At 42.6% G+C, this 18,847-nt stretch overlaps 1 protein-coding gene across 10 annotated transcripts in view; it reads left to right on the forward strand.

Annotated features, from left to right (window-relative positions):
* The window catches only part of NXT2 (nuclear transport factor 2 like export factor 2), a 67,349-nt gene extending 61,054 nt beyond the window's left edge, over window positions 1-6,295 (forward strand). For 9 of the 10 annotated variants that reach the window (XM_065689670.1, XM_065689671.1, XM_065689667.1 and 6 more), the window contains 3 exons: window positions 1,106-1,192; window positions 1,720-1,864; window positions 2,804-6,295. In XM_065689670.1, coding sequence (XP_065545742.1) covers window positions 1,175-1,192; window positions 1,720-1,864; window positions 2,804-2,982 — 342 coding nt within the window. In that variant the 5' untranslated portion in view covers window positions 1,106-1,174 and the 3' untranslated portion in view covers window positions 2,983-6,295. Of the gene's footprint in view, window positions 1-71; window positions 1,023-1,105; window positions 1,193-1,719; window positions 1,865-2,803 lie in introns of those variants that run through there. The other variant, XM_065689673.1, reaches the window with a different exon arrangement.
* Window positions 6,296-18,847: the final 12,552 nt, after the last annotated feature.

Consider the following 18,847-nt stretch of genomic DNA (forward strand, 5'->3'; position numbering starts at 1 on the left):
TCTGTCTTACGGTGCCAAAGGGTTTCTCTTGGCACTTGCTGGAATACATCATCTTTAAGATGAGTTTGTTGTAGATGTTTGGAGTTGGCTTGCGGCTTCTGATGTTGCTGTTGAAGATAGGAAGGTGAAGAGCAGGGTCGTGCCCTTATAGGAGATCAAAAGAAAAGTATATAGTAACATGAGAGTACTTGGTTTTGTGGAATGAGCATGAATTATTTGATAGGCCTGTAAGTTGCAAATACTGAAAATATAATGCTGAAATAGAATAATGATAAATGATTGTATTTCAAACAGAATATCCTAACAGGACCAACACAGGTTATAGATATATGGGCAGGAAATTGAGAATCACAACTCTCCAGGATGTCACAGTTCAGGGTCTGTAAGAAATCAAGGACCAGACAGCCAAACAAACTGAAAAAAATAACTGAAGGAGATCACAGTGCAGGGATGTAGCAACAAAGGCTGTTACCTGTGGATGAATAAAAGTAGAGAGATGTGAGGAGAAGTGCTAGGTTTTTATGTGTAGATATAGCTCTAGAGTGACTGATACTGGAATACATTCAGCATGTTTGCATGTTCTCTCTCCATCTAATTTTTCTGTCTATATATCCACATATATAATATATATACACACATGCATTTTATGTATGTGTGTACAAAGGTGTTTTAAAAAATGAGACCATGGAGTGTGAGACTATCACAGTGCAATGGGGTTCTTGCTGATTTTCAGAAATATCTTGAATAAATCTTGTTCCTTAACTTTATTTCAGACCAGCATCACAGCAGCAAATGTTTCCACTGAATACTTGATGTTCACACCACTTGCAGCCAGCTGTAGCCCATTTTGTAGTGTAAATATTTGCAGTTTAAATACAATCAATATATCAGTATTCAAAATTAATCCTAAAGCTGTCACCTGGCTAAAAGGTGATACCTCCTAAAAGTAGAAAGGGAGTTTGGGATCAATTTCAACATTATTTGATACAGCTTTTCAGTGAGGATGGAAAAGACCAATCAAGGTGACTTGCTGTGGAGAAATCAACCTAGACAACCAGGTTGCAAAAAATTGCCTAAGTAATTTGGTATGATTTCTTCTCTCCAGGATTTCAAAACCTACGTGGATCAAGCTTGCAGAGCTGCAGATGAATTTGTCAACATTTATTATGAGACAATGGATAAAAGAAGAAGGGTATGTAGCTATTGTGACAGCAGTTAGGACCCTCTTGTGCATCTTTGCTTGCTTTTCAAACTACCATTACACTTGAAAGCACCCAGAAGTTGGTTACTCTGTATCCTATTGGCTGAGTTGAGACCTCTGCTCCTCTTAAACTGCCCCACAGAGGATTTTATGTTACTGAGCAGCACTGTTGTTAAAAGTAGCCTTTTAGAAAGTGCCTTTGACTTCTTGATGATAATAGTTAAATTTGTGTCCAGCTGTGTTTTACAGGTACAGAGTTTGGTCAACACAGGCAGATAAAACTTGCTTAATTTGTCTCTGAGGTCAAGATTCAGCTTTATTTTTCCCAAACTACGTTTGTTAGCAGTTATCACTTCTGTTTCTAGGGATCTTGAGGAGCCTTTATTTCAGGAGGGCATTTTATCTATCAAAGTAATAGAAGAAGTTAATAATTCACAACATTCCTTATTCAAAGAATATTGGTTTGTATGTTGTCCATTCTATGTGTTTACACATTTTCCCCAAATATGTATTTTCAGGCTTTAACAAGACTTTATTTGGACAAAGCAACGTTAATTTGGAATGGTAACGCAGTGTCCGGGCAAGAAGAACTGAATAAGTTCTTTGAGATGTTGCCATCTAGTGAGTTCCAGGTTAACGTGTTGGACTGCCAGCCCGTTCACGGTAAGCTTGTATTCCACTTCACTCGTTTATTTGTCAATCTTTTTGTAACCGTTGAAACCAAACTGCAGTTATGATAGTATTTAATCTTTCTTTTGGAACAAGCTGAGAAAAAATGCTGAGGGTTGAAATGTGAAGTTGTGCATAAATAAAACACAAATCGAGAGATGCAGCAAATCCACACTTTTTCTCATGTCTGGGAAAATATTTTAAGGAGTTTTCTGTGAAGTTCATATTCATATATGATGTCTTTTCATGTATTGAAAAAGTCTGGCGTATCAGGTTGTGTTGTACTTGACAATGTCTGAGAGTTGAGACCTCTACTGTAGCCTCTGATGCTGACCTGCAATATAATGTGGAGCAGATTGTTAACCTATATGTACTTTGATTTCTTTACGTCTAGAATAGATGTCAAGTTCTTTAGATTTCTCGTTAACAACTGCTGTAGGAAGGCTTACATAATTGAGAAGTTAATGGACATTTTGGGAATGTAAGTAAGGAAAATTACATAATTACGTAAGGCTTACATAATTGAGAAGTTAATGAAAGGACATTTTGGGAATGTAAGGAAAAAGCTTGTGGTCATGCATGTGCGCTTTGCTGTGAAAAAGATATAATGTCTAATAGCAGGGACAAAAGTGTATGCAGCTTGCTAAATATAAATATATATGTGTGTATCAATGAGTATGTGTTCTAAGCAAAAACTCAGGTGGTTACATTGCTCTAAAATGAACATGAGATGAAAATGGAAAAGCCATTAAAAAGCAGTGCTGGCCAACAAATACACCTGTGTCTGTGCAGAAATGATGCAACAAAACTGTACTTTCCATAAACGTGTAACCAGATGTTAGCTGACAGCTAATGTAACTACCATGTACATTTCCTACTTGTTTACCTGGTAGTCTTTGAGTTGTTTTCTTAATACTTTTTCTCCTTGGGAAGAGCAAGCTACGCAAGGGCAGACGACAGTCCTCGTGGTGACAAGCGGGACAGTAAAATTTGATGGTGACAAGCAGCGCTACTTCAACCAGAACTTCTTGCTGACAGCACAGGCCACTCCTACCAACACAGTGTGGAAGATTGCCAGTGACTGCTTCCGCTTTCAGGACTGGGCCAGTTAGTGAGGACTGGCTGAGGAAGTGACCTCTCTCATGGGACGGCTTGAAGTCAGCTGTACGGACAGCCATTGTCCTGCATGGGGAACACTTGCTCTTCATCTTGCGCCTGTCATTTATGGAGGGTCTATCATCAGTGTTTGAGGGTTGGTCTCAGTGACTTTGGGTTTAGTAGTAAACAATCTTAAAATGTTAGAGGTTGCTGGTGTTAGTTGAACCTAATAAAATGCTAAAGGCAGTGAGTTGCATTGGAATCATTCCTAAAATGCCTTACATGCAGCTATGCTGCCACTTCAGGCTTCTCGTATATAATGCTGAAACTCTTCTAATTGAACACAAAATTCTCTTAATGGACAATTCGGACCAAACATACAGTTTTTCAACTTGAAAAGCTCTGTTTTTACAATAGCATCTTCCCTCTTTTGAAGAAGATGCATGTGCATGTAGATAGAATTCTGAAAGTTACCTACTCTTTGTTGTAAGAGGCTAGGAAGAATTGACAGTGATTTCTGATGTTTGTGAAAGCAGCAAATACAGCTCCTGCGTGTGTCATCTCAAATAATCCATTGGAAAGGTAGCTTTACCTTCTCTGTTATGAAAGAACTAAATAATTTCATCAGGTTTCCTTTTGTCTTGAGCTTCCCAGACTGCGGTTGTAGTTATTTTGCATCGATTTATGTGTAGGGCATGCTGAATGATTCGGAGCACCTCTGCCAACAGTTCTTGTCACATGCATGTGAAGGACTTCAAACTTGATTCTTTTTCTTTTGAAGTCTTGCAGTTGTAAGAAATAGGTCAGTTGCAGCACTTCTGTTTGCTTTAACTGTTAATTCTGTTGCTATGAAGTCTGGGATATTTTTCCTGTATTCATTCTGCAAGTTTTGAATTCCTACTGTCTTTTCAGGACACATTGTAGTAAAGAAGTGGCACTGAAAGTGTGTATTACTGTGAAGCCTCCAATTTTTCTCTTCAGTACTGTTATACAGAACAGGTGCTTTGATTATTTTCAACCTAAAAGAACAGCTCTAAACACAAGTACCGTCTTCCTCTCATGCAGATTTTTACTGTGGTTTCATATTAAGTATTGCCTTAAATTATTAATTCTGGAAATTTTTGTCTGTCTTGCTTGAAAGTTGTGGTTTAAAGCATTTGACTGCTTTAAAACAGTTTTCAAGACTGCAAGTTAAGACTGTCCGTGTTAACTTGGGAACTCAAGAGTAAAGCTGAGTTTCAGCAGATTTGTTTCAAACTGGTACATTTCTATTATAAGCTGAGTAAAAAAAAAAAATAGCTATATACCTGGGGGTGCACTTGCTTGTAACTGACAACACACAGGGGGAGCCTGTGACTCTGATCTTAATATACATCACAGAGACAGCAGCAGCCTGAATGCAAAAGCAGTTATGACTGTGGCTAGCTTGTTTGATGACTTAAATCGGGAAAACTGTGAAAATAAGCATTATCCAACTTTTGTTAAACATCGTAAAATTTGCAGTTTACAATATGGTCTCACAAATAATGGGATGTTTAGGTGAAATGAGTGATTTCATTTCCTTTTAAGGCACTCTAGTGCCTTATAGAATTAGTTACCTGGCTTTATTCGGGAGCTGTTTGTGTTCTGAACTATTGTGTAACTATTTTTTTAGCCTGAAGAATATGAATTCCTGCAAAACAATGCAAGAAGTCCAGAATTTGTGAAAACTGTAAATACTGTAAATGGTTATTTCTGTATGTAGTAACAGAAGGATTGGTCTGTTTAATTACTGTTTCTTCTTAACAGTGTATGCCAGGCTGCCAGATCTTGTGTTTCTTCTGCAAGTTTGAAAAGAAAACCCTGTATTTGCCTGTTACTGACAGAGCGTTGTTGAGTGGTGATGCTGCCGTGCTGTGCTCTTCTGGTTTGCTAACTTGCTCTTGCTTGTATAAGCCGTGTTACAGATGTGTTTGCATACACAAAACAGGTTTTGACTGTTGAAATGTACTGATGGGTGCAACTGTTAGCATTTGCTTGCTGAACTTTGAAGGCAGTCAGCAGAACACACACTTATAGCTGTACCTGATAATTTTGTCCTGGGAATAAATACTTATTGGGGTATTTTTATTCAGGCTTTTATTTGTATAGTAGTTTTTAAGCTTTTTGTATGGAGATTGGGAGGTTTTGAATATATGAGGCAATGTTTCAGCCCATTGTTATTTTTAGTTATTTTCATGTTATTCACAGGCAAGCTGCTTTAAAATCTGACTTCTGCAATGAATATTAAGAAAGAGGAGAGATTGAGATGAGCTCTTAGGCAGAAGTTCTTCCTGTGAGGGTGCTGAGGCACTGGCACAGGGTGCCCAGAGGAGCTGTGGCTGCCGCATCCCTGGCAGTGCTCAAGGCCAGGTTGGACACAGGGGCTTTGGGCAACCTTCTCTAGTGGAAGGTGTCTGTGCCTGTGGCAGGGGTTGGAACTGAAAGAGCTTTAAGGTCCCTTCCAACCCAAACCAGGCTGGGATTCTATTTAAAACAAAAAAAGCCACTGCTACCTGTAACATCATTTAGGAAGCTAATTGGCCTTAGCTGCACAAACCTAGTTTAAACTTAGTAAGATGAGTAGCTGGAATTGGACTTGGTATGCATACAAGGGGTTTTGGAGATAAATTTATTAGAACATAGTTGCTTCAGCCTAGGAAGAAGTGCCAGTTAAGTACTACCTAGTGCCATTGTCTCCAATGAGGATCACTTAGGGTGATTCTGTGCTACCATGATTAGCTGTTGCTCTTGTGTCTGAAAATGCTGGTGTATAAATGTTTTTATGGAGTGTAGTGATAATGTAGCTCTCAGATTAAATCAGTGATTTTACAACCAAGTAATTAATGGCACAAACAAAAGATCTCTTCCATCTTAGCTTTAGAAGTTCAGGATGCTGCAGCTCTGCACTCTTTGTTGAAAATTCTCTGCTCAAAGTAGCAAAAAAGAACATACAAATGCTTTTTATTCCATTCAGTACCAAACCATCCAGCTGGTTTAGTGCTGCTGGCTCTGCTGTAATGTCCAAAATTTACAATAGGGATCTATAAAGCAATTATGTTTATGCTCTAAACTGTGAACAGGAGGTACTGTCACCATTTTTTTGCTATTTGATACCAAGTTATTCATGTACAACCAGGCAGTGAAACCAAGCTAGCTGAAAAGCTGAGCACTTCCACATACTAAATTGTGGCTACTGAAGATTTAATAGATCCCTTTTTTTGTACATTCCTTGTGTTGTCTTTATCAGTCACTCAATTTATGTTGCTTTGTTCTTTTGGGATACTACAGTTAAACTGACTTAAAATACTTGTGCTGTTTCTTGGAATCCTAGATTCATATAGTAGTTAGGGTTGGAAAGGACCTTAAGATAATCTAGTTCCAATGCCACTGCATTTGGCAGGGACACCTCACACTAAACCATCCCACCCAAGGCTCTGCCCAACCTGGCCTTGAACACTGCCAGGGATGGAGCACTCACAACCTCCCTGGGCAACCCATTCCAGTGCCTCACCACCCTCACAGTAATGAATTTCCTCCTTATATCCAATCTAAACTTCCCCTGTTTAAGTTTTAACTCATTACCCCTTGCCCTGTCACTACAGTCCCTAATGAAGAGTCCCTCCCCAGCATCCCTGTAGGCCCCCTTCAGGTACTGGAAGGCTGCTATGAGGTCCCCACGCAGCCTTCTCTTCTCCAGGCTGAACAGCCCCCACTTTCTCAGCCTTTCTGCATACAGGAGCTGCTCCAGTCCCCTGATCTTCCTCGTGGCCTCCTCTGGACTTGTTTCAGCAGTTCCATGTCCTTTTTATGTTGATGACACCAGAACTGCACACAATGCTCCAGGTGAGGTCTCACAAGAGCAGAGCAGAGGGGCAGGATCACCTCCTTCGCCCTGCTGGTCACGCTCCTTTTGATGCAGCCCAGGATACGGTTGGTTTCTGGGCTGCGAGCGCACACTGAAGCCGGCTCCTGTTCATTTTCTCATCGACCAGCACCCCCAAGTCCCTCTCTGCAGGGCCGCCCTGAATCTCTTCTTTGCCCAATCTGTAGCTGTGCCTGGGATTGCTCCGACCCAGGTGTAGGACCTTGCACTTGTCGTGGTTGAACTTCATAAGGTTGGCATCAGCCCACCTCACAAGCGTGTCAAGGTCCCTCTGGATGGCATCCCTTCCCTCCAGCGTATCAACCGAGCCACACAGCTTGGTGTCATCGGCAAACTTGCTGAGGGCGCACTCAATCCCACTGTCCATGTCAGCGACGAAGATGTTGAACAAGACTGGTCCCAACACCGACCCCTGAGGGACACCACTCATTACCGGTCTCCAGCTGGACATTGAGCCATTGACCACAACTCTTTGTGTGCGGCCGTCCAGCCAGTTCTTTATCCACCGAGTGGTCCATCCATCAAATTGACGTCTCTCCAATTTAGAGACAAGGTTGTCGTGTGAGACAGTGTCAAACGCTTTGCACAAGTCCAGGTAGATGACATCAACTGCTTTACGCTTATCCATCAGTTCTGTAGCCCCATCATAGAAGGCCACCAAATTGGTCAGGCAGGATTTCCCCTTAATGAAGCCATGCTGGCTGTCACCAAGCACCTTGTTGTTTTTCATGTGCCTTAGCATGCCTTCCAGGAGAATGTGCTCCAAGATTTTGCCAGGCACAGAGGTGGGACTGACTGCTCTGTAATTCCCCGGGTCTTCCATTTTCCCCTTCTTGAAAATGGGGGTTCTATTTCCCTTTTTCCAGTCGTCGGGAACTTCATCTGACTGCCATGATTTTTCAAATACGATGGCCAGTGGCTTAGCAACTTCATTTGCCAGCTCCTTCAGGACCTGCGGATGGATTCCATCAGGTCCCATGGACTTGTGCACGTTCAGGTTCTTAAGATGGTCTCGAACCAGATCCTCTCCTACAGTGGGCCCAAGGTCTTCATTCTCACAGTCCCTGCATCTGCCTTCCAAGACCTGGGTGGTGTGGTCAGAGCATTTGCCAGTGAAGACCGAGGCAAAGAAGTCATTCAGAACCTCAGCCTTCTCCAAATCCAGGGTAGCCAGTTCTCCCAAGAGCTTCTGGAGGGGGCCTACATTGTCCCTAGTCTGCTCTTTATGCGCTACATACCTGTAGAATCGCTTCCTGTTATCCTTAACATCCCTGGCCAAGTTTAATTCTAACTGGGCCTTAGCCTTCCTAACCTGGTCCCTAGCTTCCTGGACAACATCTCTGTATTCTTCCCAGGCCGCCTGTCCTTGCAACCACCTTTTGTAAACTTCTTTTTTCCCTCAAATTTTCCTCAGCAGTTCCTTATCCATCCAAGGAGGTCTCCTGGCCCTCCTGCTGCACTTCCTTCTAGTTGGGATGCAGCACTCCTGAGCTTGCAGCAGGTGATCCTTGAATATCAACCAACAGTCTTGGGCCCCCCTGCCCTCTAGGGCTATATCCCATGGAGCCTTACTAAGCAGGTTCCTGAAAGGCCAGAGTCTGCTCTCTTGAAGTCCAGGGCAGTGAGCTTGCTGCACGCTCTTCTCACTGTCCTGAGGATCTTGAACTCCACCATTTCATGATCACTACAGCCAAGGGCTGCCCTGGATGAAGAAAGGGTTTGTTCTGATGGTATGAATCATTTGTTCTGATGGATTTGATATGCATACACTTCCTTATCCTGATGGCAGAAAAGCACACTATAAAGATGTTTTATCAGTAATTTTCCACAATTTAATATATTTTGTAAGTTTTGAAATTGTTTAAGACTTCTTGTAAGATTAATTAAAAAAAATATAAAACTGTACCTGATGTTCTGCCCTTTTATTATTATTACAGGTTTTCATGGTTTGTTCTTACGATATTAAAAGTGCAAGAAATACATTTGTGCTTCCTTATCTTTACTACTTGTGTTCAATGTTACACATTGTGGTTGTTGCAGCCTGGTGCTGGCGCACTGCAGATCACACAGGCTGTGAGCTCTGTCAGTGCTGTAGTGAAAAAATGTGCCAGGAATAATAACCCCATGGCAAGTGCCTCACCAGGAGCACCACCAAGCTGTGAGCAGTGTTGAACTGGCTGGAGTAATCATCTCAAAGTGATGCTTCCCTCTAAAATGTACTAAAGTTTACACTCATGTCCAACAAATACCTGCATGAAGTCAGACAAAATTTGTGCCGCATGCTTGGATTGTAGCTATTTTCACTGAGAATATATTGTTGTGCCTCTGGAGTTTCTCTGCCAGGAAGAAATGAAACACTCAAATAAGGAATGGTTCATGTGATAACTTTCTTTTGCTGTTTAAACCATCCAAATAGTAATGAACATCCAAGGTCAGTGCTTGCATGGAAACAGACACTGTTCTAGAAACAATTAATGCCAAATATATTGTAAAGGTCTTGCTGTGTCGGAAGGTGGACATTTCAGTGCAGCTTTGCAAGCAGTCACGTACTGCAGTTATCCTGTGCAAGGCTCTGACAGCTGATGCAGGGTAAAGGTTTAGGAGCGCTGGGAAAAATAAATCATAGTTAAGGGCCAAAAGAGAAGGTATTTTTGCAGCTATGTTGAAAGTGAATCCAGAAATTGCTCTTTCAATATTCCCCCTGTGCTGAAGGAAAGAATAGTTCAGTCTTTCTAAACAAGCCTTTCTTCTCTGATCCTGAGAAGTAGGCCATTGATAGCTGAGCTTACCCCTTCAGAAAGATGCCTTTAATAATGCAAATAAATCTATCTTGTTATCTCTTGTGTCCAGTGATTGAATGGACTTACAGAGACCTAATGACCGTGTTGCCCTGCATCAGCAATACAGGTGCCTTAGAATATAGTGTTTATGTGTAAAAAAGTGTTGAATTTTGGTGGCTAATTTTTGTCTTTTTTACAATCTAAATCAGTTCACTCCCAGAAGTTTGCAGCTTCATGGGCTTCTTTAAGGTTTCCAACAGGGACTTAGTAAATCAAACACACACAAATGAATGTTGCTGCTGGGCTTAATACTTACTTATCAAGGTCTCTGTATACCACAGTGGGAATTCCACTTAGGTGTTCAAGTACTTCGGTGTGCGTATTCGTGCCAAAGGGGTGAGAATGAACTCGATGTGAACTTACATTACCAGCTCTGCAATGTAACCTCCTGTCAGCTACAGCATGTTCTGGGTTCTGAGTGTTTAAAGCACATTTTTCTTCAGACCTGAAGACATCCAGGCTGAATCCTTAGGCTCTTCTGGACAGAATGATCCAGAGGGGCATTATGAGTTCTTATGTGTAAGTGAATTGATTTAGGAGGCTTGAATTCCTAATGGACTGAAGTTTTGCTACTCTGAAAGGCTTCATTTTGTTGTATTTCTCCCAGACCTGGGGCAGTGCTGCGCAGTGGGGCAGTCTAACCCATAGGGTTCCTGGTTCTAGCTGAACTCTATGGGTGTTGCTTTCATTGGAGAGTCTTCAAGAAACTGAGGGCTTCATTCAGCTGGGTAGTTCTGCTGTCAGTTACAGTCTCTAACTTAACTCCTCTCTGTAACTATGCCATGGCACACTTCCCCTTTAATTTGTGGTTTAACAGAATTTGAAGCAGTATGTGGGCTATAACAAAAAATGGTACCATGTGTTCATGGGGAAAAGATAAACTGTGAAGAACAGTGCTCTGAAAAGTATTTTGTATCTTTATAGTTGCAGGTTCTGCTTCATCTTGATCCTAATAACTCCATCCCTGGCTGTGTGCAAGGCCAGGCTGGACACAGCCTTGGGTGACCTGGTTTAGTGTGAGGTGTCCCTGCCCATGGCAGGGGGGTTGGAACTGGATGATCTTAAGGTCCTTTCCAACCCAAACTATTCTATGATTCTAAACAGCAAAGGGCTTGTGGTTCTAAATGGACTTGCGGTTTGTGTAGTGGTTGTTATTCCCTGGTGACCGGTCAGGTGAGAGGCAGGTGTGGAGAATAAAAACAATTTTTATTTTCTTGCAGATCTTCTGCACCCAACAATTACAGTGATGAGGTGTAAATACGGGCAGTAATAAACTGGCTCTTTTGTCTGTGTTTAGGGTGTGGGAAGAGAGGTTGCCTGGGAAGACTGAGGCAGAGAAGTTGAGTCCCCCAGCCTTGTCCGTTGCTACCTGTTTGCCAGTTGTGTTCACCTGGGGGGTGTACACTTTCTTTGACCTTTTCTGTCTGACATACCTGTAAAAGCCCTTCTCATTATCCTTTGTGTCCCTTGCCAAGTTCAGCTCCAGCTGTGCCTTGGCATTCCTGACCCAATCCCTATGCAACCAGGCAGCATCCCTATAGAGAGTTGTTAAAATCACCTGCTAGAGACACCAGGAGTATGTGTAAAGTGAGTAACACAGCTCTATAGCCACTTGCATTTGTGGATACATACTGTATTTATCTGTATATATGATGTAAATCTTGTTCCAGTGTAAGCTACAGTTAATGCTTGATGGTGTTATTGTATTCAAGCACCTGGTTGAACTGCAACGATAAGAATACATGGACCGATGTAAACCATAGATTGCTGCAGTTCACCAAGACCTTGCGATTCTTTCAGGTATTGAAAGGTACAGATGGAACAGCAGATAATTAGAATTCGATGTTTTGTTAGTGACTTGGCAGGAGGCTTTGTGCTTCCCTTACTGGGAACTGTGTAATGGAAGGTGAATTTTTCACAAGGACAGCCCTTTTTTTAGGTAGGACCTAAATAATGCTATGCTACAGATACTGTGCGTTTCGGGGGAGAGGGAAGAGAAACAGATTAGGAATCAGTGGATTTGTTGGATGCTGACTCCAAGGATTGCCACAACCTCCAAATTTGTCTATAGGATGAAGCAGTGGAAAACAGTTAGTAACCAGCTGGCATTAAACAGGATGTGTTAAGCACATAGTGCATTGAAGGCTTAATGTGTGCAAAAATGAAGATGTCTGAGCGTTCACAAGCTATCATTTGATATCAAACAATACTTTGTCATTTGGTCTGTGGCTATTGCAGTCGTTTGCAGTGACAAAATTGACTTGGTAACTGCCAGTCCTCTCGAGGATTTATTTCTCTTTAAACTCATCATTTCAGGTATTCAGTTTACAGTGATTCTCCACAGAGCTGTAGCAGAGAGAGTAAGGTGCAGTAGGAGACAAATGTAAGGCTGTTTTGCTGTTGGAAAGAATATTCATGAGTGGTAGGAAATCTATAGCATAAAAACCTCTCCTCCTTTTAACTTAATGTCAGAGCTGCTTTTTCCTGCAGCGTGGTTTGGATAAAATCCAAACAGCAGTTCAAATAGTGTGCTGCAGCATTCCTAGTGAAGGTGAACACTTGGGAAAACGTAGGTCCACCAAGGAGCTGGGTCTGGTTATGGGAGCTTTGGCATCTCTCCAGTCCCATTGCACCCAGGCACTGAGCACCAAGAGCCTGGCAGAACCATCACCCTGCATGGTGCTGGTGGAATGGCACCGGATCCATGTGGGAGGCCCTGGCTGGTTTGTGGAGCCACTTGGCTGTGAGTGGCATGGAACAGGCAAAAGCAGGGCAGAGCAAGGAAAGGTGGTGGGTACAGGAGCTTGAGTGGCAGCAGCTGTGGGGGTCCGGTGGCCAGAGGGAGAATTAATGGGAGTAATGAAATAACTAAAACAATTGGAATTAGCTGATAGAGGGGTGGTTCTTGAGCAGAAGGGCTAGGAGAGGGCTGAGTGTTAGCAGGTTGGGGTTTGTGCTGGAGGGGGGTCTGAGGCGGTACCAGACATGCAACTTTCCTTTTCCTCCCACACGTCTGTGCCCATGGTTATGGGGTTTTTGACATCCCAGGAATGTTCAGGTTTTTCCTGCTTCCAGGCTCTTACCTGGTAACTGTTCAAATTCAGTTGTTATCATGCTTATAGGTGGATGTGTCGGTGGTATGCGTTACAGGATCACAATCTTTCCAGCATGTAGAGCTGTTTTCACCCTGTGCAGTTTCTTTGCCTGTTTCCAGGAGGTGGCTAGGGCTGATCACTGTGTCCTGTCCTGTTTTCTTTCTCTGCTTGCGGGGAGAAGGATGTGTTTTAACAGCAGACCAGAAGGAGTGTCCATCTGTAAGGGCAGCTGGGAGGCAGAGTCAGTGTGGTATTGACTTACAGGTGGTAGGGTTGCTGCCTGCGCGGTGAGGAGGTTGCTGATGTGCATAGGGAGTCTTTTTACAGAATCCCATCTCTTAAGCAAAGTTTTTGGCTCAGATGTGGTGCAGGCAGCTTGTATTTTCACTACTTGTGAGTGACCTACTGAAAGTACGTTAGCAGCTAGACAGTGGAAATAAAATGGAAAATACAATAGATTGTAGTCTTTATTGCAGTTAGAAGGGCTGAATATCCATTTAGAATCTCAGCAGAGCCCAAAGGTCCAGTAGATTTTTCTTCACAGAGTGCCAGGTTTTAATTTGCTTTTCTACAGGATGGTTTTTGTTGGTGTGAACAATTTCCTTGGCATCTTTCCTCTGAAAGCAAGGACTCTGCTTGCCAGTAAGTGCTTAGAGTGGGGTGTATGTGGGTTAAGACTGAGTCACTCTGACTTGCTGGAAAGTCAGCTTGGGCTGTGGTGTAGCAGTTGTTTGCAGAGCTCCTCAGGAAGTCACTGTCACCACCTGTGCATTTCCGCTCCTCACAGCAACATCCTTACAGGATGGTGTTACAGGAAGGTGTTCAGAGCAGAGACTCGGGTTTAAAGATAACAAGGACAAAAAGTCACAAAGTGAGAGCTTCTCTGTTAGATGAGGGGCAAATATGCTATGGAAGGCAATGAAGTTGAGGTCACTACCCCGAGCTGTATAGGGCAGAGGGGATGAGGGTTGTGTTTTGAACACAGGGACAGAGTGGGGCTGGTTAAATGCTGTCCTGGGTTCAGCAGTAGCAGTCATTTTTCTCCTTCTTAGTAGCTGGTGCAGTGCTGTGGTTTTGACTTTCAGCCTGGGAACAGCACTGATAACACCGATGGTTTCAGTTGCTGCTCAGTGATGTTTACTCTGACCAAGGACTTTGTGAGCCTCGTGCTCTGCCAGGGAGGAGGGGAAGCCGGGAGGAAGCAGAGACAGGACACCTGACCCAAATTAGCCAAAGAGGTATTCCATACCACAGCACGTCATGCCCAGGATGTAAAACTGGGGGCAGTTACCCAAAAGAGCGAGTTCACTCCTCGGTCGGGCTGGTGTCAGTCAGCGGGTGGTGAGCGGTTGTATTCTCTTCCCTTGTTATTTCCCTTATCATTATTATCATTGGTGGTAGCAGCAGTGATTTGTGTTATACCTTAGTTACTGGGCTGCTCTTATCTCTACCCATGGGAGTTACATTCTCTCAATTCTCCTCCCCATCCGTCCGGGAGAGGGGGCAGGAAGTGGACTGACTTGCCGACAGGGTTTAAACCACGACAGTGACCCTGATGGCATTTCATAAAACCAGGCTCCTCTGGAGATAGTGTGCTTAGAACTGAAAGGCAGAAAGTAGAGCAGGGCAGGCAGCTATAGAGGACGGTGATCTGTTCTTCATGTTCCCTCCCTGGGGGAGCACTGCAGCTAAGGAGCTGCTCTATATCCAACAGGAAAGGTTTAGGTTAGATACAGTGCTGTTTAAAACAAATAAAACCCTGGCAACACCTCCCAGGGCTGGGCCTTTCCTTGAGTGCTGGAACAATGTGTGGACTCCATGTTTAGTCAGGCTAGTCTTAGTCTTAAATAGGCTCAGCAATGCAGGAGGCCTGTTAGAAGTTGTTCAGTGCTGTTTCAAATCAAGAAGTGCTGTATTACTCCCCCACCACTTAATTTGTTAAAAGGCAAATAAGGAAAACTTACATGGCCTCTCTTTGTTTTAGATGTTAACTGTAATGACAGGAGATCACGTCTTAAGAGTGATGGGTTTCATGCTCAGGGTTTGGATTTTCAGAGGTAACAGGGGTAGCATAGCTGGGGTGGTCACCCTTCTGTAACAGAAGACAGGTGAAGGTGTTAGCTGGTTAGAAAAGTGTTAGAAAGATGCTCGGCATCTTTGTTAATGGTGTTCATCAGTGAGCAAGTTATTGGTGTTCCAAAATGGGAGAACAAGCGAAAAACGCAACAGAGTTGGGTTTGGGGTTGTTTGTACCCTTTCAAAGCAGGTGAGGAGGCTGAGGACCAGACACAGTGCCCAGAGCTGTTTGTCTAATGTCATTATCACTGGTCTGATGGCAGGACTGCACGTAGTTTGGGACAAATTCCCTGTGATAATCAGCCTCATTAAAGCACTTTGGCAATAGAGAATAAATCTGGATTTTCTTCAAAACATGGCTCCCTAAAAAACACAAGATTTATTCTTTTTAAGCTTCTGATATATAAATTTTAGCCTCCACAAGGGAAATGGATTTACTCTCATGTAAATAGAGTTTAGCCATTAGACAGGCTTTGTTAAATGAACAACCCCTCAGAACCACCCAAAACCAAGATACAACACAACAAACCCAAACCAAAACCATGGTGAGAATGTGTTTCTTGCATGGCATGCAATTGCAGACCACCACTGGTTGATCATTCAAATACAACGTAGTTATTTGAAATAACTGTTCTGGGATGGGGTGGGTTTGGGGCTGGTGCCTGAAAATTAGTGATCTGCATTTTCAGCTCGTGCCCTGTTCCCTATAGAGCCAGAAAGTGTGTGATGGGAATGGCAGTTCAACACACAGGCTTCCTTGGCAGGCAGCTCTCTGCGTCATGCTGTGCTCAGAGATGGTGCAGTGGGCACTAAAATTGGATTGGGTCAGTTAAACACCTACTCTTAAAGAGAATAACTCATCACTTTCTCTGTTTATGCATTTTTTGTTCCCCTGCAAGCCATTTAATGACACCTTGCTGGTATCTGCAGCATTACTATTGCATTACGTGCAGGAACCTGGTCCTCCTGCTCCAGCCCCAGTTCTGTGCTGAAGCTGTTCCTGACCAGAGGCTCTGTTGCCTTTCAAAAGGCAGGGATCTGGAGGGCCTAGTTCAGCATTTAGAATAGTTTTACAGGTCTGTGTTTCTTTTAAAATATCTAATAATCGATGTCACTCAGTGTCAGCTTACTCTCTGCTCCTCTTCCAGCGGTGACAAGGCTTGTGCTTGTCTTAGGGTAGTATGTATGTAGCTGAAGGTTACTCCTCTCTTGTCAATTCACCATCCCTCAGGCCACCTGAACTTAACTAAAATCTTCCTTCACACATGAAGCTTTCTAGATCCACTTTTATGGTACTTACACTCTACATATCCCATGGGTTTTTTTTTAACTAGAAGGCCTAACCATGATCTTGTATCAGATGCCCAGACTGGATTCTGTTTCTCTTTCAACTTGTTTCTTAGGAGGGCAATTTGAAGTTCTGAACCAGCTTTGTGAAGATCTTGCAGCTACTGTGAGCTTTCTGGAATCTTCACATTTCATAAATGAACTGCTCCCTCACACTGCAGTGGTGGCTTAGCAGTTGAACACTAGAGGTCTTTTCTAACCTACATGATTCTGTAACAGTTTTGTAGCCTTACACTGTTTATGCATCCTAGTTCCTTATTTCAAATGACAAGAATGACACTATTGCTCATCCTCTTTCTTTCTCCACAAGCTGTCACAAAAGTATTCAGAATTCATAAAAAAGAAGGTAAAACTCTTGCCGAACTGCAAATACATTTGTAAGTAATCCCCATATCTGAAGGGGGCCTGATGTAATCCTTCCCCTTCTCTAAAAATGCCTGAAAAGCTGATGTGGATCCAATTGCCTTTTGCAGCACATGCCCATTAGGTCACTTCTTAAAAGAAAAACCAGGCCCATGCTAGGCTGTGCTTTCAACATCCATAGCACCTACTCACTGCTGCTGTGTTCTAAGGCGTGCTCAGTCTCAGAGAGAATGCGCAGCACTGGACAGGGACTAGAGACAAGTTGTGCAACATAAAGAGCTTGCAGAACACAGCTTTTTTAACCATTTAAATTGTATTCCACTGTTGAAATGTTAACATTGCGCATGTGTAGACACAGAACATACCTGCAGTCTCGATAAAATACATAGCATATAAATACATTCATGGCTTAAAAACCAAACCCACAGACCCTGCAGACATACCCAAGTGCAAGTTTCTTACATGTATTTCACTTCTGTGATGCTGACAGGCCAGCTAAAGGCTCTGTAATGATTCTATGATGAACAGTGACCAATTTGAAACATGGAAAAACTGGTAATGTGGCTCCATCAGCAAGTCACTCACAAAGTTGCTCCTTAGGTGGGAAGTATTTGCTGTCGTCATACCTGTATGTATATTAAAACAGTTTTCTTTCTTACAGAAGCTTTTTCCTCATTCCTTTTAGTGACTGTTTGGTTCCATGCACAACTGAACACAGTCAGCCTTGTGCCCCAGATTTTCCATTTCCCTTTCCCCTCGGCATTCCTGGAAGGGGAGCTGGCAGTGTTCTGGACTGGCCACAGAAAGTTGCGCACGGGGCAGTTTGAAGCTGGTCCCAAGGCGGAGGGATGCTTTAGTTCATGAGTACCCGGCCATGACTTATTCTTGCCAAATCTGTTTGAACTGGAAAAAGGAAAAATCCACATACATGCAATCAAGGAAAAACTTGCCCTGGAATTGCAAGCGTGTTCAGGAGATGCATCGTACAAAATCTTTTACTTTCTGTACAGTGACAATACCAAATATTTTCGTTACCATCATATACACAACACAAATATTATGAATAGAAATCTATAAATACTTTAAAATGAATTTGTAATATATAGCAGTTGAGGGCCACAGCTGTACAAAATGTAAGCAACATATATAAAACAATTAAGAAAGTGCAAAGTAGAACAGTATCAAGAGCCTCCACTTTTTACAGCACTTATGGTTCAAGTGTGAAGAGTAGCAGGAATGCAGGAGCTTGGCTACAAGTCAAAAGAAGACACAGTACAGGATTCTGCACACAAAGTGATGAACTATTATTAAGTTGTATCTTCCCACTTCACATCTATGACTTCCAGTTAATAACAGCACATTTTTATAACGAATTTCTGTAAAGAGTGATTTGTCCCTTTTACAAGTTCCATAAAACAAAGGTTCCCTGGTCACAGACTACTCTTCTGTAAGTACAAGACTATGTGGGGAAAGTACTGTTGGTTTCTGTTGCCTTGTTATACTCACTGTAGTTAAAAGGTGAACGGAAATACCTTCCATAAAGTGACTACTGATGTTTAGACCCTGATCCTCTAACTGACATACAGGCGACCTGTACCATTGCTCACATGTATGTCAAGGTTTAGAGGATCAGTGCCTTAAAACCACCAATCACCCTTCAGAAAAACGCCAAACTAAACACTCGCTGGCGCTTCAAATCCACTTAGAGACAACAGCCCAGCAATGTCGCTGCTCTTTGGCAGTGGAGAGTCAAGTTTTGCATTCAGATGATGATTTCTCATCAGTCCCTCGTACGGCAGTGCATGGCTTTGTCTTCTTTTATGCTCTGTGTCCTAGTGGGAAGCTCTGTTTGTCTGAATTAAAATACAGTGGCAAATAAAACCCCATCTGGTGAGATGGAAGCTGAAAGAGTTAATTCAACACTCTCAATTGGAATCTCAAATACCTTGTTTTTAGAAAGCTTTTCAGTTCACCTTTATTTCAGTAAGTGTACTTTGTATTCTCTCTTAGGCACTGTAAATATTCAGGATGCTACCTGATGTGCAGAAGTATCCACCCATTCTCAGGCAGTACATTATCAGTGATCTCTAGCAATCTCTTGACTAATGTTTTAATTTTTAAACAGAGAAAGGTAGATTTTAAATACTCTTTTCCTCTCTCACTAAGCGGCTTACTATAACAGAAGAATCATCGCCATTACACTGATTTTTCTCTTTGAAATATAGGCCAGATTTCAGAATGCATTAAGGAGAAG

The sequence above is a fragment of the Lathamus discolor genome, chromosome 9 (assembly GCF_037157495.1).
Source record: "Lathamus discolor isolate bLatDis1 chromosome 9, bLatDis1.hap1, whole genome shotgun sequence".
Lineage (NCBI taxonomy): Eukaryota > Metazoa > Chordata > Aves > Psittaciformes > Psittacidae > Lathamus > Lathamus discolor.